At 57.7% G+C, this 21,184-nt stretch overlaps 1 protein-coding gene across 1 annotated transcript; it reads left to right on the forward strand.

Annotated features, from left to right (window-relative positions):
* The first annotated feature begins 723 nt into the window (after nucleotides 1–723).
* On the forward strand, nucleotides 724–19,732 carry COLGALT1 (collagen beta(1-O)galactosyltransferase 1). Its single transcript, XM_026500489.3, has 12 exons — nucleotides 724–1,183; nucleotides 2,433–2,543; nucleotides 3,600–3,717; nucleotides 8,130–8,264; nucleotides 9,401–9,605; nucleotides 11,802–11,921; nucleotides 14,696–14,772; nucleotides 14,857–14,963; nucleotides 15,062–15,194; nucleotides 16,344–16,471; nucleotides 17,568–17,774; nucleotides 17,981–19,732. Exons 1-12 carry the CDS (start codon nucleotides 921–923, stop codon nucleotides 18,246–18,248), a joined length of 1,872 nt encoding a protein of 623 aa, XP_026356274.3. The 5' UTR covers nucleotides 724–920; the 3' UTR covers nucleotides 18,249–19,732.
* Nucleotides 19,733–21,184: the final 1,452 nt, after the last annotated feature.

Consider the following 21,184-nt stretch of genomic DNA (forward strand, 5'->3'; position numbering starts at 1 on the left):
ATTTGACAGAGACAGCCAGCGGGAGAGGGAACACAAGCAGGGGGAGTGGGAGAGGAAGAAGCAGGCTCCCAGCGGAAGAGCCTCATGCGGGGCTCGATCCTGTAATGCTAGGATCACGCCCAGAGCCCAAGGCAGACGCTAAACGACTGCGCCACCCAGGCGCCCCTAAAACTTAATTTTTAAGAATGACACAAAACCAATCAATTAGAAAGTACATTAGAGCGTTGGGAAACAATTCCCTGGTAGCATTTCTATGGAAACTCCCACCCTGCCTCCGGGCCGCGTGCTCAGCACTTGGCAGTATCATCTGGCTCCACCTGACACCAACCCTGCGGGGTCGGTAAGACCCTGTTTTACAGATGGACAAACAGACTCACACTGCGAGCCCACGGTGGGGGCTGAATTTGAAGCCAGGTCTGGGGACGCCGGAGACCGCGCGCTTAATACCCAACAGCCCTTGAGGACATCCCTGTAAAACCAGGTCCTAACTAGCGAGGTCCGCCTGGTGGCACAGACTGAGTCTTATACGAATGGAAGTGGTATCGCGTATCACGCGAAGGTCCGGGCGGGGGCAGGTGTCGGGAGGCGGGGGTGTTCTGAGCTACGACACCTTTAGGGCACTGAGTCACGTGAAACGGGAACGCTTAGGAGCGCTCTGTGCCTTTAAGGCGGGAGCGGGGGGCGGGGCGTGGGGGCGGGCTAGCAGACTGACGTGACTGCTGGCGGGAGTCGCGTAAGCAGCACTTCGTGCCTTTAAGGCCCTCGGGAGGAGGGGTCCGGAAAGCGGGCCCAGACCTCTGATTCACTCCAGGCACTCTCCTCCCCTTTAAGGCGCGCAGCAGGGCGGGGCCCGGTGGCTCGCTCAAGGCGCGGTCGCCATCCGCCGGCAGAAAAGCGGCTTAAAGGCGACGCGTGGCGCGATGGCGGCGGCCCCACGCGCGTGCAGGCGGCGCTGGCGGCCGCTCCCGGTGCTGCTGCTCCTGCTGCTGCTGGCGCTGCCGCCCCCGGGGGGCCCGCCGGGCGCCGCCGCCTACTTCCCCGAGGAGCGCTGGAGCCCCGAGTCGCCGCTGCAGGCGCCCCGAGTCCTCATCGCGCTGGTGGCGCGCAACGCGGCCCACGCGCTGCCCGCCACGCTGGGCGCGCTCGAGCGTTTGCGGCACCCGCGGGAGCGCACGGCGCTGTGGTGAGCGCGGCGCCCGCGTTCCCCGCGCCCGGCCTGCCGCCCTGGCACGGGGCGAGGCGGGCAGGACCCACGCGTGTCCCCTGCTTGCTTCGCTCTCTGGGGAGGGCCAGACGCGCGGGCCCTCTGCTTACTGTCCCTCCCTCCCCGTCTCTGCCCCGCCGCTGGGGGACTGACCGACCGCACTCTGCCTTCTGGCCCCGCGGTTGGGGCACATCCGGGACCACTCCTGCCCACCGCAGGGCAGGGCCGCTCTGCCTGGGACTAACCCTCAAACCGCCTTCGGAGCACTCACAGCTCCAAAGAAGGGGGGCAGCCTGGAGCCCCCACGGCCCACACTGCACTTCCACTAACAGGAAGTCTTCAGCTTCTGTTGCGTTGGATCCTGACCCCAGCCTGAGTCAGATCCCCTGCCCTCTAACCGGCATGGGTTGGTGGGCGGGTTACGGGACCAGGTGGCCAAGGGTGGTGGAGCTGATCCTTCCCATAAGGGGAATGGGGCAGAGCCATGTTGCCTGACTGGTGACTTCCAGCCTCCTGCCTCGGTTTTCTCATCTGGAAAATGGAGGCATTAACATAACTCTGGTTGTATTTGTCTCTGAAAATTAACCAGTTAATACACGTGAAGCCCTGTGCCTGGCATCTCTGGCTTGGTGCTGGGTGGCCAGAACTGTGGCAATTATCATGTTGTTGTTACTAGTCATCACTGCTATTGTTGTTGGCGCCTTGATAACAACTTATTTGAGGGGATAGCTCTCCTCTTCATGTGGACTCCTAATTGTCCCTCACCCCTCCATCCCAGATTCCCCAGCCTGGATAATGCAAGCACACAGCTGGTGCTTAAGCAATGTTTGTTGAATTAATGAATAAGCACAGGCCACTATAAGTTGGTGTTGTTCATAAGAAAGAATTGAGGAGGGTGGGGTGGGGGTAGATGATATATACATTTTTAAGTTAAATCGCAATGTTTAGTACTTAATGTGGTTATAAGATCCTAGGCGCTCAGTAGTACTAACAGAGTTGAGTGTGTTGTTCCCCAAATTAGCTTCGTTGATCCCCTCTGCAGCCTGGTGAGGCAGGTCCCGCCCTCATCTCTGTTTCAGATGAGGAAGCAGGCATGGAGGGGGAAGCATCTCGCCAGGGCTATGAGCTGCTGGAAGGCCACTTGGGGGTGTGGAGCCCATGTTGCTTCACTGCTGCCAGGTGCTGCCTCAGTCTCCCCAGCCTCATGCTGACTGCCCTCTGTTTGCAGGGTGGCCACAGACCACAACTCAGACAATACGTCGGCTGTGCTGCGGGAATGGCTGGTGGCTGTAAAGAGTTTGTACCACTACGTGGAGTGGCGGCCGGCAGAAGAGCCCAGGTGAGCTCCAGGTTCTGCCCTGATACCCCCCCTCCCCGAGTCAACTGCGCTGTGCCCCTATTCACACACCTTGCGTGACTCCCCATTGTCCTGTGACAGAACCCCAGCCCCTCAGTCCCTGACTCTCCAGCCTTACGGTCTGGCCTTGGCTACTCTGACCAGCCCTCAGCTTCACTGGGCCATAATCCTCCAGCTGGACCTTTGCCCCTGCAGTTCCCTCCACCTAGAATTCCCTCAGTCCCTTGTCCTCCTGGTGGACGCCTACTGCTTCGTTCCGTCTCACTGTGTGCCCCAGCACCAGCCCTGCTGCTTAGCTTCCCCATGAGCCCCCGAACAGTGCAGACCGCTGGTTTCTTTCAGCCTTTCAGGGTTTCTTTTCTTTTCTTTTCTTTTCTTTTCTTTTCTTTTCTTTTCTTTCCTCCCTCCCTCCCTCCCTCCCTCCCTCCCTCTCGCTCTCTCTTTCTTTCTTTTTCTTTCTTTCAGATTTTATTTATTTATTTGACAGAGAGAGAGACAGCCAGCGAGAGAGGGAACACAAGCAGGGGGAGTGGGAGAGGGAGAAGCAGCCTCCCAGTGGAGGAGCCCGATGGAGGGCTCGATGCCAGAATGCTGGGATCACGCCCTGAGCCAAAGGCAGACGCTTAACCACTGAGCCACCCAGGCGCCCCCAGGGTTTATTTCTTTACCTACCTGCTGTCCAGACCAAATTCTGAGTCTGGGAGGACAGGCTCCAAATTTTCGTCTGCTGTACGTTCCATCCCAGCGGCTCCCCTTACCCTCAGGAATGATCCTGCGGGGCATAGAGTCCCCTAGCCCCATCTCCAGAGCTTTCTTCCTAATCTGCAGCTTGCCCTGGGCTTTCTCTTCTCTGGACCTTTGTACATGCTGTGCCCTGTAGTGGGGACACAGCTCCCTCCTCCAGTTTTCTCCTCTTGCTTCTTCCCCACCTTCAGATCCAGCCTACACATCCCCTCCTCCAGGAAGCCCTCTCTGACCACTGCCCTCTGGGTTGCCATTGTGCCCCATCCTTCGCACATTACAGCTGTCTGTCCGCAGGTCCTACCCGGATGAGGAGGGCCCCAAACACTGGTCTGACTCGCGCTATGAGCACGTCATGAAGTTGCGCCAGGCAGCCTTGAAATCTGCCCGGGACATGTGGGCCGATTACATCCTGGTGAGTCTCAGCCAGCTACTCCGAGATCATGGGGGAATCCGGGTGGCCTCTAAGGGAAGGGGGATTGGTGCGATGTGGAGACCATCCTTAAGCCCGTTTACAGAGGGAAACAGGCTCTGAGAGAGGGAATGAATTGTCAGAGGTGATGCAGCTGGTTAGCGGAGGAGCTGGGGTTCAATCCAGGGCCGCCGGGGTTCTTAATCATCAGGTGGTGTCCCCAACTATCCCGTGGTTGGACCCTTGGGTTGTCTGCACTTTATTGCCACCTCTACACACCCCACAGTGACATCCTCTGGGTGACTGCTGAGAAGCCGGAGGATGGGCTGGGGGGCTGGAGATGCGGGGTGCTGAGGCCTGACTTTCACTTCCTTCTTCTGGGCCGGCCCTTGCCTCTGGAGGAAGGGACGGTTCAGGCTGGAACGCCGGCCTGGGGAGGTACCTGCCAGCAGGCCTGAGTGAGCTACTTCGGCCCATCATCCCCTTGATCTGGGCGTGATCCCCTCCCCGGGTGCCGGTGGGGCTGGATGGCACTGGCCGCTGGGCCTGACTCCCCTTGGAGGCTGAATGCGGTGATGCCGGCCTGACAGAGCCTGTGGTCGGTTTCCATCTAGGCCCCAGGCCCCAAGCTGTGGTCTCTACCTTCTTTATTTATTCAGTCAACACACCTCCACGAGCCCCTCCCCTGCGCGCCGCCTGCCAGAGCCCAGGACGCAGTGAGGATAAGCGCGGGCTGAGCCCTGCCTTCCTAGTGTCCCAGGGAGGGGACTGTGACCAGAAACCAGAACCGAGGGAGGAAGTACGAGAGGCAGCCAATGCTGTGCTTGTAGGAAAGGCAGCTGCTGGTGGATCGGTGTCCTGGGGCTGCTGTGACAAAGGACCACACGCTGTGCGGGGGCGGGGGTGCAAACAGTGGAGGTTCATTGTCTTCCAGCTCTGGAGGCCAGAAGTCTGCAGTCCAGGTGTCAGCGGGGCCCTGCCCCCTCCGCAGGCTTCCTCACTTCTTCCAGCTCCTGGGGCTCCACGTGCTCCTGGGCCTGTGGCTTGTGGCCTTTGGCCGTGTCCCTTCGTTGACTGCCGCTGGGGTCACATGGGCTTGTCTCTCTGTCTCTCCTTCTCTTATCAGGTCATCATCAGTAATTGACTTTCAGGTCGGCCCTGTCCGACCCCATGTTTTTTGTTTTTTTTTTAAGATTTTATTTATTTATTTGACAGAGATAGAGACAGCCAGCGAGAGCGGGAACACAAGCAGGGGGAGTGGGAGAGGGAGAAGCAGGCTCCCAGCGGAGGAGCCTGATGTGGGACTCGATCCCAGAACGCTGGGATCACGCCCTGAGCCGAAGGCAGACGATTAACGACTGAGCTACCCAGGTGCCCCCTGTCCGACCCCATCTTAACCTACATCCTAGTTACATCTGCAAAGACCCTGTTTCCAAATGAGATCACAGTCACAGGGTACCAGGGGTCAGGATGTCAACCTGTCTTTTTGAGGGCCACCATTCAGTCCACAACAGATGACATAGGGTGTAGTGACGAGCGAACAGGGTTGGGGGCCTCTCTGAGGAGGGGACCCTAGCCATGACCTGAGGGAACAAAGAAGCCAGCTTTGGGGGAAGCTGGGGGACAGTGTCTGAGGCAGAGGGAACAGAGTAGGGTGCAAGCTTGGGGCCTTCAGGGACTGGCAAGGAGGCCAGTGTTGGGGTGATGGAGGTGGTCCTGAAGTGGTGGGTGGGGGCCAGACTACACAGACTAAGGCAGAGATTTGTTTTTTACTTTGAGGGTAATGGGGAGCCGCGGAGGGTATGTGAGCGGGGGAGAGCTGTGTTCTGATTTATGATTTTCGGAAGCCCCGTGTCTGCCGTCCGGAGCAGGCCCTGTTGGGGCAGGGCGGGGGGGACGGCAGGAGGCCAGTAGGGAGCAGGGCTGTGGAGAAAGGCAAGTAGATTGAGGCGACAGGCCCTGCTCAGGGACCGGACGCGAGGATGCCAAGAGGACCCCATATCCTTGGCCTGAGTCTGCAGAGAGGAGAAAGAATGGAACAGGCTCTTCCTGGGGGCCCTGGAGGTTGATCTTTATGGTTATCAGACACTTTTACAGATGGGAAAGTGGAGGCTTAGAGAGAGGGGGGACCTCGACTAACATGCTTGTTGGTGGAGTCTCGGTACCAGTGAGGCGGAGAGGTGGGACAGGAACCTCCTGGAACCATCTAGCACAGGGCCACCTTGTCTGCTTCCCCGGGTTTTGCTTTCATGGTTTGAGGCTGGCTCGTTTTCATTTTTTCTCCCCTGCAAACGTGTGGAACTCTACATGTTGGGTCAAAACTCAAAGCAGCTTTTGACGTACCATATCTTTTCATAACTGGGGACTTTGGGAATCCGTATTGGGATGTGAAATCATTTGTCTGGTGTTTTAAATTTGTTATGAAAAGGACCTCTTTTTTTTTTTTTTTCTTTTAAAAGAAAAAAAAAAAAAGACCACTTTTTTTCTCTTTTTGCAAACGCTCCGGGTGTTACTTGTAAGAAAATACACAAGAAAACATAAGAAACTTAGGGAAGAAAAAACAAGCAAACCTTGTAATCTTACCTCCCAGAGAGACTCGCTTTCTGGCTGGTCTCCGTGTTTTCTAATTGAGGTGCAATTCCCATAACATAAGATTAACTGTTTCAAAGGGAACAACTCAGTGGCATTTAGTACATCCATTATGTTGTGCAACCGCAACCTCTCTCTCATTCCAGAACGTTTCCATCACCCCAAAAGGATACCCTGCCCCCACAAGCAGTCACTCCCTCTCCCTGTCCCCCTCACCCCAAGCCCTGGCAGCCACCAGTCTGCTTTCTGGGTCTATAGATGTGCCCGTTCTGGACATTTCATACAAATGAGTCCTACGCTACATGGCCTTTTGTGTCTGGCTTCTGTCACTCAGCGCAATGTTCTCAGGGTTCATCCGTGTCCTAGTGGGCGGCAGGGCTTCGTTCCTTTTCATGGCTGCGTGACGTTCCGTTGTGTGGATGGACCACATTTTGTTCATCCGTTCTTCCACTGATGGACACGAGGGTCATTGCCACCGTTTGGCTCTCGTGGCCGATGCCGCTGTGAACATGGGTGTGCAGATATCTGTTTCCAGTTCCTCGACGCGTACCTAGGAGTGGAATCGCTGAGTCATAAGGGGCTCTGTGTGTAACACCTCGAGGCACTGCCAGACCGTTCTGGCTGTTTTTATTGTGTATATATTCAAAGGTCACCCATATAAATGTTCGCAGGGGCCAGGCAGGGAACAACCCCGCAGCTTGTCCCAAGGGGCAGCCACCATCGGTCTCCAGCTGGGGCTTGCCCTGTGAGAATGTCATTTGGAGTTGCCAGAGAAGGCTGGGATTCCAGTTCTCGCTGCTGTGTGTGGCCAGTGATTTAAAGGTTTTTAAAATCCTGCGTGGGGGACAGAAAGTGTATCTGTGGATCGATCAGATGCATTTAAAAATAAATAAGTAAATCGTAAGAGTTCCTCTTCACATCCCAGGGGACAGGGACACGCTCACCTGATCCTTTTCCGTGGCGCGATTCCGAGCTGTCTCGGCGCGCTCTGCGGTGGGATGGGGCCAGCATGTCTCTCTCTCACTGGTTCGCCGCTGCTAGGCTCTAGACTCCTGGATCGCTCCCCGGTTTGTGTGATAAACAGCGCGCTGCAGTAAGCCTCCTGGTGAGGCCTCTCTGGAGTGTTGGTGACTCATGGTTTTGGGGGGGGACCAGCAGGCACCCCGCCCCCCCCATGGTGACCCTGTTCCTGGGTTGGTGGATTTCATTCCATGCTGCACAAGCACGTTACCATCTTTTTACCCCAACACGTAAGGCATTAAAGGAGACAAAGGGCTCATGCAAAGATCTGATTTGTACACACTCTTGATCAGCACGTAACTCACGTGAGACCAAAGTGCGCTCCTCCCAGCCGCTCCCCGCGGAGTTGGCCTCAGCTCGGAGCGTCCTACTCAGGGACACGGCTGCCTGTTTGAAAAGCTCCGAGCGTCCTTCTCAGGGACAGGCGCTGCCTGTTTGAAAAGTTCCCCCTAAATGGTGCCACGTGGTGCGCTCGCTGTCATGTTCCCTGTCCGCCCCCCTCCGCAGTGCCGCGTCTGGGCCCCATTTGTGTTGCTTTCTGCTGTGTGGTCTGTCCTTTTTCTTGCTGTGGTGTATCTCATTGTATGAGCGTTACTTGGCTTGTCACTAGGGGCAGAGCTGGCGGGTGGTGGAGGAACCGGCTGGCTTCCAGGGCCACATCTGCTACTCCAGGATCCCCAGACGCCCACCCCCACCCCCACCCCCACCCCCTGCAGAAGTCTGGCCTCTGCCCCTCTATTCAGAGCTGTGGCCCCGCCCAGGTCGGGCCTGCGGCCCATGCTGATGCTCTACTGGGTGTTTTGCAGTTTGTGGACGCAGACAACCTGATCCTCAACCCGAACACGCTAAGCCTCCTCATTGCTGAGAATAAGACAGTGGTGGCTCCCATGCTGGATTCGAGGGCTGCGTACTCCAACTTCTGGTGCGGGATGACTTCCCAGGTCAGGGGGCTGCTGGGGTAGGGCGGGGGCCCAGGTGGTGGGGGCAAGTGAGTGGGGACTGTGGCTGGAGTCTAACTCATCCTACCACCTCATGGTGAGCACTTTACAACACCGTCGTGATAATCCTTAAGTAGCTCCTTAATGGAGGGTCTGTGATTGTGCCCTCTCCTCCCCACCCCTTCCCAGTCACTGAGGCAGAAACAGAAACACAGCAAGAGAGGGCTTGACTCGCCTACCTGCACACAGCTAGGAAGCCGCGATGCCAGGTAGGACTTCAGGCACAGCTTGATCCAGGTGTTCAAACAACATTCCTCTCTTCCTCCATCCTTTGGGTGGCTTCATTTTCAGACTCCTGGGGCACGATCCCAGCACCATCTGGCCAAAGTCCACTTTGGGCCTTGTCCAGTCTCCTCCTACACCTGAGCCAGTTCCTGAAGCCAGGAAAATGCTAGGTTCTGATTGGCCAGCCTGGGCCACAAGACCCACCGCAGGATTGAGGCTGGGATTGTGGGCAACACCAGAAGGGGTGACAGGGTAGGTGCTGGAGTAGGGGCCATGCCAGAGCCAGGACCCCCTCCTGTCTTTTTAATTGATGTGCGATTCGCATAACATGAAACTCAGCATCTCAAAGTGAGCAGTTCCGTAGTTTATTTTAAAAAATATGTCGTAGAAATCTAAATGTTACACTAACAATTCCAGTTTGTAAAGGTATGACGAAGAGAGACCAACTTCAGATTGTTAAAACTTCTTTTTTAAAAGATTTCCCCCCATATTCCTTGAAGTCCTATTTCCGATGTTCAGTCCTGTGTAAGTCAAGGAATCACAAATACCAGGTCCCTTTCTCTGCTTTCTCATTTCCCCCTTCAAGTGCTGCCTTTCTGATCTGAAGCGTTGAGCTCGGTCTGCAGGCGCACAGCTGCTTCCCTTCCCTCATCTGCCCCTGCCCCACCGCCTGAGGCTCCGGGGGTGGAGACGAGGCCTGACTGTGCCCAGAGCTCTGCACTCAGGGAGAGCCCACCCCAGCCAGAGGCTGGCATCTGGGTCCTGCTCTCCAAGTGTTCCATGCCTCCCCTTGTCCCAGGCCTCCAGCCTTACCTCTAGGGTCCTCCATAGAGAACTCTGCCCCCTCCCCACAGGGCTACTACAAGCGCACTCCCGCCTACATCCCCATTCGCAAGCGGGACCGCCGGGGCTGCTTTGCCGTTCCCATGGTGCACTCAACCTTCCTGATCGACCTGCGGAAGTCGGCATCCAGGAACTTGGCGTTCTACCCTCCTCACCCTGACTACACCTGGTCCTTTGATGACATCATCGTTTTTGCCTTCTCCTGCAAGCAAGCAGGTGAGCCCACAGGGAGTTTGCCAGCACGGGGGGATCTGTGTGGTTCTCTGGGACCGGTGTCGAGCCCACAGAAGCCCGCAGAACCAGAACTCAGGGTGCAGGGATGGCTTCAGGTGTGGCTGTATCCAGGTGTTCAGATGATGTCCCCAGGACTCCCTTTCTCTGCAGCCCCGGCTTCGCTGGGTCACTTCACTCCACATTATCTTTAAGACCTCTTAATGAAAGTTATTTTCATCTTGATATTCTCCTGTGTTCTCCCAGTTTTCTGTAGTTGAGCATAATTATTGTACAGTTAGAGAAAAAAACATTTTAAAGAGAAAGAGAACACAGTCAGCCATAGCCGACCTGTCATTTTTTTTTTATTTTTTTATTTTTTATTTATTTTTTTTTTTTTAAAGATTTTATTTATTTATTCGACAGAGATAGAGACAGCCAGCGAGAGAGGGAACACAAGCAAGGGGAGTGGGAGAGGAAGAAGCAGGCTCATAGCGGAGGAGCCTGATGTGGGGCTCGATCCCGTAACGCCGGGATCACGCCCTGAGCCGAAGGCAGATGCTTACCCGCTGTGCCACCCAGGCGCCCCTGTCATTTTTTTTTTAAACCATGGTTCGGTAAACGATGGCCTATGGGCCAAATCTGGCCCACCATCTGTTTTCCTGTAGCCACAAGCCAAGTATGTCTTTTGGGTTCCTGGACCCAATTCTATCGTGTGTGTGTGTGTGTGTGTGTGTGTGTGTAACGGTGGGGGGAGGGGCCTCCCCCCACCAACGCGCAATTGTCTCTGTAGGACGAGCAGGGTGTCCTCCAATTCAACTCAGTTCTGACACTGTCTTTCCAGAGATAGTATCAGATCCCGCAGGTTGAGGAGGGCGCAGTCCGACAAGACTGCCCCCGACCCCAACTTCAGATGTGGACCACAAACCCATGTATCACTGTGCTTCTGACCAACTGGCTATAAATTCGGCTCCCAGGATGCTCTCCTTGGGTTCCATGGATTCGCTAGAACAGCTCACAGAACTCAGGAAACCCATTTACTCACCAGATGCCTCGGCTTAGTGTAAAAGGATTATAACTCAGGAGCAGCCCGTTGAAGAGATGCCCAGGGCGAGGTGTGTGGGAAGGGGCACAGAGCTTCCTTGTCCCCTCCAAGCTCCAGGGACGTTACTCTCCCCACCCCTCCACGGGGTCGCCAACCCGGAAGTGCTCCAACCTCCATCCTGTCGGGTTTTTATGGAGGCTTCGTTACATAGACACGATTGATAGAATCATTGGCTCTTGGAGATCCAACGTCTGGCTCCTGTCCCCTCCCTGGAGGTCGGAGGTCGGAGGGGTAAAGGAAAGTTCCAACCCTCTCTTCCTGGTTGATGCCCCTAGCAAGCAGTGTGTGTGTTGGGGGAGGGAGGCTCCCCTTCAAGTGCTTTCTAACAGTCACTTCTTAACGTAAGAGACACCTTTAAGCTCTCAACATCTAGGAAATTCCAAGGGTTTTGGGAACTGAGCCTGGAACTGTGGACAAAGACCAAATATATACGAGAAATCTATATTTGGGCATCTGAATGGAACAAAAAAATGAAGAATCCTATTTTGTGACATCTGAAGATTGTCTAAAATTCGAGTCTCAGTGCCTCTAAATAAAGTTTCATCGGCGCACAGCCACACGCATTCCTGTAAGTCTCGTTTCTGGGTGCTTGTGCGTTCCAGCTGCAACGGAGTCGTTGAGACAGAGCTGTCTGGCCCTTTACAGAGCAAGTTAACCAGTCCAAGTGAAAATCGTTTTTCATTGGGGTTTTTACTTAAAAAAAAAAAAAGATATGCACAAAACTTTAAACCACCCCGAAAAGGGCAGATGGAGGGGCCGGTACTCCTTTCTGGTTCAGCCGCATCTCCTGTCCTGCCTCCCTGGCCTTTGTGCTGCCCTCCCGCTGTTTTGCGGTTGGCTGGGGCACGGAACTCTGCAGGGGATCGAGGCAGTGGCTGTGCGAGGCGCGCTCGTTAACAGCTCTGGAGTTTTCCCCGGGCTTGTCTGGCAGTGCGAACCCCTATTCTGGCTCCCGGTCCCAGCTGGAGAGCTGAGGAGTCTCTGCCGGGAACCTGGGCTTCCAACCTCGCCGTCAGTGGTGCGGCCCGTTTCGGGGAGGGGGGACCGCTGCCGCCTCGTACCGTTTTCACTTTGGGTTCTCGTTTCCTCGGCCGCAGAGGTCCAGATGTACGTCTGCAACAAGGAGATGTACGGCTTTCTGCCTGTGCCGCTGCGGGCACACAGCACCCTCCAGGATGAGGCCGAGAGCTTCATGCACGTGCAGCTGGAGGTCATGGGTGAGTCCCCAGACTCCCGGGGAGGGCCGAGTCACCTCCCTTTCTCTCCCAGCTTGCATCCATCCCCTGAACACCGATGGAGCGTCTGCTGCGTGCCGGTCCCTTTGCTGGGAGCGGGAGACCCAGCATGAGCAAGGTGGTTGGTTGTCCCCGCTCTTGCAAGCAGCCGTGCACGGCATCCTGAGAGCAGTCAGGATGGGCTTCTGGGAGGAGGTGGCATGAAGATGCTGGGCGGGTAGGAGTTGCAGGAAGAGGATCACAGCTGGAGGGAGCAGCACGTGCAAAGGCCAGGAGGCTGGAGGGAAGGTGGGCTCAGAGAACAGCCAAGTTGACGGGGCGGAAATAAAGGTGGCGAGCTGGGCAGAGCTGACAGGCAGGGCCGGTGCGGGGGGCCTTGGACACCAAGCGGAGGAACAGGTCTTTCCCCCCAAGGGCTCTTGGGAGCCATAAAGGGTGTGGGAACAGAGGGACAGTGGGTTTTTGCTGATGGAGCTTTACGTGCATGGCAGTGCCTAGGACACCGCCATCTCGGGCTGTGTCCTCATCCGTGCCCCTGCCAAACCCCAGACCCGCCATTATTTAATATCTATCTTCATACATTTATCTCGAATACATTTATTTAGAAAAGGAAACTAGGTATTTTTACCACCGTTGCAAGCTCATGTCTTTCTAATATATATACAGATAAATCCATAAACTGTTAAGCTGGCCATCCCTGTAATGGGCCCCTGAGATGGGACAAGCACCCAGGGCTGAGCTGCCATCAAGGTGGTTTGAGGAGGGGGCTCCTGCCCCCGCTGGGGAGCTCCAGAGCCACCACACGGTGACAGTGTCTACCTTCATGAGGGCCTCGCCTGTGCTGGCCACACACATCCCCCAGAGGGCCTCTGAGGCAGCATGGCCTGTCCTCCCACTGCACAGACAGGGAGGAGCCCTGCTCTGGGGCTCCTTTCCCCCTCTTAAACCTCTCTCCAGAAAGTTCTATGGCACCCCCCAGTGGCTGAAGATGGAACGGCACCCTGCCCTCTCTGGTTTGGGGGACTTTGGGTATTTTCAGGCGATACCTGGAAGCTGCATGGTTGCCAGGGGAAGACCCCCGCGGTGCCTGAGTGGTTGTCACTCACGGATGCCCAGGCCTGGTCTGGCAGCCCCATCAGGCCGCAGTCACACAAGTGGGTCTCGGCTTGTCACCAGCTCCAACGGGTGACCGGCCCCTGAGAAATGCCTCCGAGACTGCCTTAGTTTTCCTACTTGATTTTATTATTTTTTTAATTTTATTTTTATAATTTTTTATTTTTTGAGAGAGAGAAAGCGCGCCCGAGAGCCGGGGCGGTGCAGAGGCCGAGGGAGGGAGAGAATCTTAGGCAGGCTCCACACCCAGCGGAGCCCGACGTGGGGGCTCTCGTGAGAACATGACCTAGCCGAAATCTAGAGTCAGATGCGCAGCCGACTGAGCCATCCAGGCTCAGTTAGAAACTTTTAGAACCTGAAGTCACCAGAGGGGTGAATATTTTCCCGTGTCTTGAGGGCCGGAGCAAAGCATACAGAACAAAGGGAAGGAGGGTCTGGAGGTTTCAGATCCGTGTGTACATCCTTCCTTCTGAGCTGAGTGAAGACTGCATTCTCTCCATCCATATGTGGGAACCTGGGCCTGGGGGGGAGGCCAGAGCTGTGAAGAGCCCTGGGCGGGAGGAAACCTTAGGGGGACCCAGGTTGGCTTTGGGCCACGCCCAGGCCTGTCCCAGACATGGGGCCCGTGTCTGGCTCACACAGGGCCTTTATTCGTAACGGGGAAGACGGTGCCCTCACCGGCAGGCTGGGCTCCTCTAGGTCCGCCTCCCCTGCCTCCCCCGCCTCCGATCCAGCCGGATCTGATCCTTCTGAAGGAAGCCGCCAGGGTTGTGCTGAGACAGGCCCGGGACGCGGTCTGAGCACTGTTTGCGGCAGCGGGAAGGGGGTTGATCATGGCCACTCTGAAATTCTCGCCCTCCCTTGGCTGGCAGACAGGCTGCTGTAGTCACACGGTCACCTTCCCCCAGTGTGTCTCTGCGGTCTCACCGCGGTGTATGCGGCTGGATCCAAATAGCCCATTTTATAAGGACCCCAGTCACTATTTTAACTTGGTTTTCTCTGTAAAGACCTTATTTTCCAATAAGGTCACTTTCTGAGGTACTGGGGGGTAAGATGCCAACATGCTGGGGAGGACACAATTCAACCCATAATGTGTGTCATTCGTGGCATCTTTTCCTGAAACCTCTGGGAGGAAGAGGTTCTTAAAATTGGAGTCCTCGGGGTACCTGGGTGGCTCGGTCAGTCAGTTGAGCATCTGACTCTTGGCTTGGGTTCAGGTCATGATCTCCGGGTCCTGAGACTGAGCCCCATGTCAGGGTCGATGCTCAGCAGGGAGTCAGCTTGAGATTCTCTCTCTCCCTCGGTGCCTCCCCCCACCCCATGCACGCGTTTTCTCTCTCTCTCTCTCGAAAATAAATAAATCTTTAAAAAAATAAAATAAAATAAAATTGGAGCCCCATTTTATAGATGAGGAAAACCAAGGCCCCGATAGGTCAAGGTCACACAGCTTGCCCTCATTTCTTTGTTCCTTCTGTGAGTCCTTACTGAGCGCCTGCTGCGTACCAAGTGTTGCGCGTTGGGGACTCAGCGTGAGTGGACGGACCTGGTGTCTGTCCTGCGGGGCTTGTGGCAGACAGACAGAAAGCCAGGGAGGTGGCTAGAGCTCCTCCCGCCGTGACCACCCGCTTCTGTCTGCCCCACAGTGAAGCACCCACCGGCGGAGCCCTCCAGGTTCATCTCGGTGCCCCCCAAGACGCCTGACAAGATGGGCTTTGACGAGGTGAGCCAGGCCTCCCCTGGCGGGTGGGGGCGGGGTCGGGGTCGGGGGCCACCCGGAGGGTCCGACCGGAGCTCTGGGCCACAGGTCTTCATGATCAACCTGAAGCGGCGGCAGGACCGGCGCCAGCGCATGCTGCGGGCCCTGCAGGCGCAGGAGATCGCGTGCCGGCTGGTGGAGGCCGTGGACGGCAAGTGCGTCTGGCGCCCCGGGTGGGGGTGGGGGGAGCGGCTCGCAACGGGGTGTAGACCACTCCCTGGCAGGCCTCTGACCCCCTCTCCCCCCTCTCCAGAGCCATGAACACCAGCCAGGTGGAGGCGCTGGGCATCCAGATGCTGCCCGGCTACCGGGACCCCTACCACGGGCGGCCGCTCACCAAGGGCGAGCTGGGCTGCTTCCTCAGCCACTATAACATCTGGAAGGAGGTGGGTCTGGCGGGGGAGGGCAGGGCCACGCTCAGGCTTCTGGCCGGTCAGGGAGGGACTCGCTGGCGCCCCCTGCAGGACACAGGGGCTGTTCAGAGAGCGCTTCACCTGGATGTCCCCTGCACCGTGGATGGGGCAGCTGCTGTCCTTCCCTTGTGTGGATGGGGAAGCCGACTAGGGAGGGAGGGATGAGCCCGGCTCCCATAGAAGGTGGGGGCCCAGGCCCAGGACCCCCAAGTGAGGCATCTTCCCACCCCACTGCTGCCACGTGTCTTTGGAGCCTGGACTCTGTGCTCGACATTTATAAGGAGAAGTGACGGCCACAGGGACAGTAAGCAGCGCTAACTCCATGCCAGGGGCTCCTCAGTCTCCCCCAGAAGCTGGGATTCAAACCCAGAGCCCCAGGGTGTGGGGCCAGGGGGCACGTCCAGGCGTTTGAGGTGACGGGCGCTCTTCCCCTGGGTGAGATTCGTCATGGAGGGCGTGGGGCAGAGGCTGCCGTATGCAGGCAGCCCGGACCTGGGTTCAAGCCCAGCCTTGCCTCTGAGAGGGGTGAGCTCTGTGAGCAAGGGGGGCGCCCTGTTCTTGCAGGTGACAGTCACTATCCTCAGTCTTGAGGGCTCTCCAGCGTGTTTGGCGAGCACCCGTGCACCCGCTGTGCACCTGGCCTGATGCCGGTGCTGGGAACGGGACAGCCGCCGAGACAGATGCGGGCCCTGCAGGGGGCTCACAGCCCAGGGCAGGGGGAGACTGATGGAGCAAACCACAGTGAACTAAGTGTGATGCAGCCACAGAAGGGCCATGAATTGTCCTCAGCTGACAGCTTTGGCTGGGGGTCGGGGAGGGCCTCCTAGGTGACATTGGAGCCGAGGCCTGAGGCTGGGGGCCTGCTGCCGCTGCACCGAGGGGTGCTCTGCGCCAGCACAGGCACGGGCCCCGGGGTGGGAAGGAGCAGCCAGGCCAAGGCCAAGGCCAGGGCGCCTGTTGCCAAATGTGCGAGGAGCCGATGGTCACAGGTCAGTCAGCCGATGGTGAGGAAGGCTTGTGTTTGGTTCTCTCCTGCTGCCCGAGGGCCTTGAAGCAGAGCTGTCTGCAGGGTCAGGGCTGGCCTTGGTCTCTGTCTGACGTGGGCAGGGCGTCCTCCCTCAGGTTGTGGACCGTGGCCTGCAGAAGTCGCTTGTCTTCGAGGACGACCTGCGCTTTGAGATCTTCTTCAAGAGACGCCTGCTGAACCTCATGCGGGACGTGGAGCGGGAGGATCTGGACTGGGACCTCATGTGAGCGGGGGCAGGGCTGGCTGCGTGGTCTGGGTCCCTGGGTAGGAGGTGCTGGGGTGGGGCCGGGGCTCGGGGGCTCAGCGTGGCGTGGGCTGGAGCTGCGGTCTGGAGCTCAGAAGTGTGGCCTAGAGCCTGGAGGTCTGAGGGCCCTTGCAGGGTCATAGGCTGGGCCAACTCTTGGGGGTGTGGCAGAAGGGGACTCGGCTATAGCCTGTGTGAGGGGCCCGTGGTCCCTGGATCTGAGAGCAGTCAGGGCTTGGCCTAAGGCCTGGGGGGGGTAGGACCTGTGGCCTAAGGCCTGTGAGGATGACCTGGAAATCTAGGGACCTGGCCTGTGGGGAGGGGGCTTTGTCAGGGCTTGGAGGCTTGATGAGCCCTATAGGAGATGGGGTGTGCCTAAGATTCCCCGTGGAAGCCTGTGCTCTCTTGGCTGAGGATCTTGGGGTGTGGCCTGGGGTGGGCGTGGTCAGGGCTTGGGGGTGTGCCCAGAAGCTGGGGGCATGGCTGATCGTGGGGAGTCAGGGAGCCTGGGTCTTAGACCAGCACTAGGTAGGATGTGGCTGGCATATTTCTGGAACGGTCCTTTGGAATCTCCTCTAGGTGAGTTGGTTCGTCCTCCCTCCCACTCCTTCTCCACGCCAGGCCCTGATGCAGGTGCTAGGCCCTAGACTCTGGATGGTGCTAGGAACAGGAACAGGAGCTGTACCCCCTTCACCCCCAGCCACTCACCACATTCCTGCCTTTACCCAGCTGCTGCGCAGCCTTCTCAGATCAGAGCAGCTTCCCTCCTAGCCCCACTCCTTCCTGTGCTTCAGCCTCAGAGGGTGTCCAAGATGTCCTGCCCTTCCCAGCTCCAGAGCCTCCCATGGCTCCCTAGTACCCTTGGAAAAAACTCCGTCTCCTCCTTGCACGTCCCAGACCCCTGTGGTCCTCCCTGGTCCGGCAGCCACACCAGGCTCCTGGTTGCTCCCCCAAACCTGCCCAGCCCGCTCCCACCCCAGGGCCTGACAGAGGCTCACTGGGTCTCAGACTGGCTCAGTTAGCATTCTCCGGTGGGTGGGAGGAGGGTGACAGGACCGTGACTATGTACCCGCAGCTACGTGGGCCGCAAGCGGATGCAGGTGGAGCACCCGGAGAAGGCCGTGCCGCGCGTGAGGAACCTGGTGGAGGCCGATTACTCCTACTGGACGCTGGCCTACGTGATCTCCCTGCAGGGCGCGCACAAGCTGCTGGCCGCCCAGCCGCTCTCCAAGATGCTGCCTGTCGACGAGTTCCTGCCTGTCATGTTCGACAAGCACCCAGTGTGAGAGGGGCTTGCCGCGGGTCTGTCCGGGTCGGTGGGCATGGGGCTGGCGGCCCCCCGGGGACGGGTCTTTCCTCTGCCTGCTCCTTTCTCCACGCACGCCCCCCCCCCCCCGCCCTGCCCACTTCTGTGTCGGTCTGACCCCTCCCCCTGCTCCCTCCATCTGTCCCTTACTCCCAACCACGGCGGCCCCCCTCCCCTCCCAGGTCCGAGTACAAGGCCCACTTCTCGCCCCGCAACCTGCGCGCCTTCTCGGTGGAGCCGCTGCTCGTGTACCCCACGCACTACACGGGGGACGACGGGTACGTGAGCGACACGGAGACCTCCGTCGTGTGGAACAACGAGCACGTGAAGACCGACTGGGACCGCGCCAAGTCCCAGAAGATGCGGGAGCAGCAGGCGCTGAGCCGCGAGGCCAAGAACTCGGACGTGCTGCAGTCCCCGCTGGACAGCGCGGCCCGCGACGAGCTCTGAGCGCCGGCGGCCGACACCCGGAGGCCGCCTCGCCGGCCCAGCCTACCCCCTCCCGCGCTGGCTGGGGCCCCCCCAAAGCGCCCCCCCCCCCACCCGCGGACCCCCGGCAGGCCAGGCCATGCGGAGGGCTCTCCCTGCAAGGCGGTGTGCAGCCGGCTCTGGCTCAGCAATCACGTGCACGCAGGCAGCTTTCGTGGAGTGCCTACTGTATGCCGGGAACGGGGCCTGGCGCCAGGGGAGCCGGTGGGAGCCAGACCTCGTTCATGTCTTCAGGTGCGGAACACTCGAAGCGCTCACCGGGCACCAGGCTCCCGTGTGCGGCAGCGGGCGAGGCATAATTATTCCCTCAGCCCGTGACTGATGGGGCCAGCGAGCTCGTGTTGACCCCCGCACGCCCCCGCCCAAAGAATCAGCACTAGTGATACACAGTCATGGTTTTAACTCATCGAAGTATTTATTGAATGCCTACTGTATGTTGGGCACCAACCACTCTGGGCTCTGGGAATATGGGGATAAACGAGACACTTGGGTTCGTTTCCTCGAACAGCTGTCGAGCACCCCCCGTGTGCCTGGTACTTGTGACCCAGAGACAAGTCCTTGTTAACTCAGAGCATTTACTGAGTGCCTGCTGTGTGCTGGGAACTGAGCTTGGTGCTGGGGGTGAAGATAAACAAGGTGCTTTTCACTCTTCGATTGGCTTCTTGCCCACATGCCTAGAGAGCGCGCGCTGCGGGCGCAGCAGCGGTGATACCGAACAGTGTGGCTGGTGCTGGGTCAGCAGCGGCTCACCCACCGTGTGCGGGGCCACGTGCCAGGGGTTGGGCCACCCAGATGAACAAGATGAGTCTTCTGTTTCTCCATGCGGCGTTCACTGAGCGCCTGCTGCATACCAGACCTCGTGGACTCCCAGTGGCACTGGAGAATGGTTGGCTGAGAGTTTGATCCCTGCCTGCCCCCCCCCCCCCCGGGTCACCCGAGCTGTGTGCAGACAAAATCCCCCCACCACCCAGGAGGGAGGGTGGCTCTCCTCTCACCAGGGGCAGCTGCAGGTCCCAGCGACCACACGGCCACATGCAGGCTCCCCTGGACCCAGCCCCCCTGGCGGGGGCAAGGGATGAAGACAGGGGCTGGGTCTCCTGTGCTCACCCCTGCTCCCCTGTTGACCTGTCACCCTCTTTGCTTGACCCCCTCTGGCCTGCATCTCCGGCAGGGCCTCTGCCTGCTCCGTGGGGCTCCCAAGTTCCAGCCTTTGGTGGGCCTGTGTGTTTGGGGTCCCGTGTGGGCTCGGCTGCACCGGGGTACTGCCCATGGCCTGGGCGGGCTCCCTGGCGTGGCCTGGAGGGCTTGCTGCACCTTCAGCCTGGAATGAATGTCAGAGCCAGCCGGCGGTGGTTTGCTCTCTTAGGGTTACCTGCTCACTGGGTTGGGTCCTGGATAACTTGCTTATTTTTTTATTAAACGTTCCTGGTTGGTTTTCACATCAATCTGTGTTCTTTTCTTGGTCCACTGCTCTGCTCACCACCAACACACACTCACACTTCCCACCCCCCGCTGCCGGCCAAGATGTGGGAGAGGATGAGCACAGGCCAGGCGCGCTGGAGGGAAGCCCACTGGTGGGGGAGTGTGGGGGGGAGAGTGTAGTGAGAGCCCATTTCCTGGCCTGCCCCATAAAACTTCCAGCTGGCCGACCACAGTGTATCCCGGGGGGTCAACTGCAGGCCCCTTTCTGACTACAGAATGAGGAGAGACGCTGTCAGGTTTTGGGGTCTCCAGAAAACAGACTCCAAAATGAGGATTTGAGTTGTCCCAGAGGTGACCCCAGGAAGCCCCGATGGGGGTGGGGACGTGAGACGAGGAGAGAAGGAGCCCTGCAGAAGGCGCCAACGAGCACTAGAGTCTGGGCCTCTGGGGAACCTCAGGAGATGGCAGAGAGCATGCGCCTCAGAGTGGTCCCACCCCGGCGGCGATGGAGGCGGGGCATTTAGCCGCACCCAGCTCTTAGTCAAATACTGGAAGGTTCTCAAGATTCTTAAGCCCTTGGAGTGTGTAGGTACATACCCAAGCCTTTTACCAAATAACACAGATGGTGTGTGATCCTTGTGGAGGAATTAGTACAGTTAAGCAAACTGAAAAAGCAAAGTTAAATCCTATATCCTCAGAGACGACAACAATTAACATTTTGGTGAAAAAACCTTCTAGTCTCACGCATGTGCATGGTGCAAATATATACACGTTTTCAAAAAGACCATGTTCCATAAATGGATTCGACCTCCCCCTCCCCACCCTACTCCACACATTTTTATTCCATAAGCATGGGATCAAATTGCACCCGGTTTTTCAGCAATCTTCTTTTTAAATTTAACAACATATTGACATTCTAATCAGGGAAGACGCCTATGAGTTCTTTATGGGTTGTTACATACAATGTTCAGCGATGGTGATGGACCACCATTCACGCGGCCGTTCTGACCCGACCGTCACCGCCTGACTGCGAGCCGTGTTACACGACACATCCTTCCTGCTGGAGTTCTTATTTCAGTTGGGTGAGTCGATGCAGGTGAAATTGCTGGATTCACGTGTGTGCATGGCTCATTTCATGCAGCTACCGTATTTACTCTTCTTGCTCAATCCTGACTATTCACCGTGTGTTTACAGAAGTGGATGATAAAAGTTTACTAACCTCTCAGAGAACATCGGAGTCATTTCTTATGTGTTCCAGTTACGTGGGATGTTTCTAAATCTTATTTTAACCCAGTGGATCTCCGCTGGGGTGTTTTTGTTCCTCGGGAACATTGAGTGATGTCTGGAGACATTTCTGGTTGTGGTGACCGGGGCTGGTGTAAACACGGGGGCGGGGGGGCGGTAGGGGCAGCAGGGATGCTGCTACATGTCCTCTAGGGCACAGAGCAGCCCCATGACAAAGACTGATTTGGCCC

The sequence above is a fragment of the Ursus arctos genome, unplaced genomic scaffold (genome assembly GCF_023065955.2).
Source record: "Ursus arctos isolate Adak ecotype North America unplaced genomic scaffold, UrsArc2.0 scaffold_14, whole genome shotgun sequence".
Taxonomy (NCBI): domain Eukaryota; kingdom Metazoa; phylum Chordata; class Mammalia; order Carnivora; family Ursidae; genus Ursus; species Ursus arctos.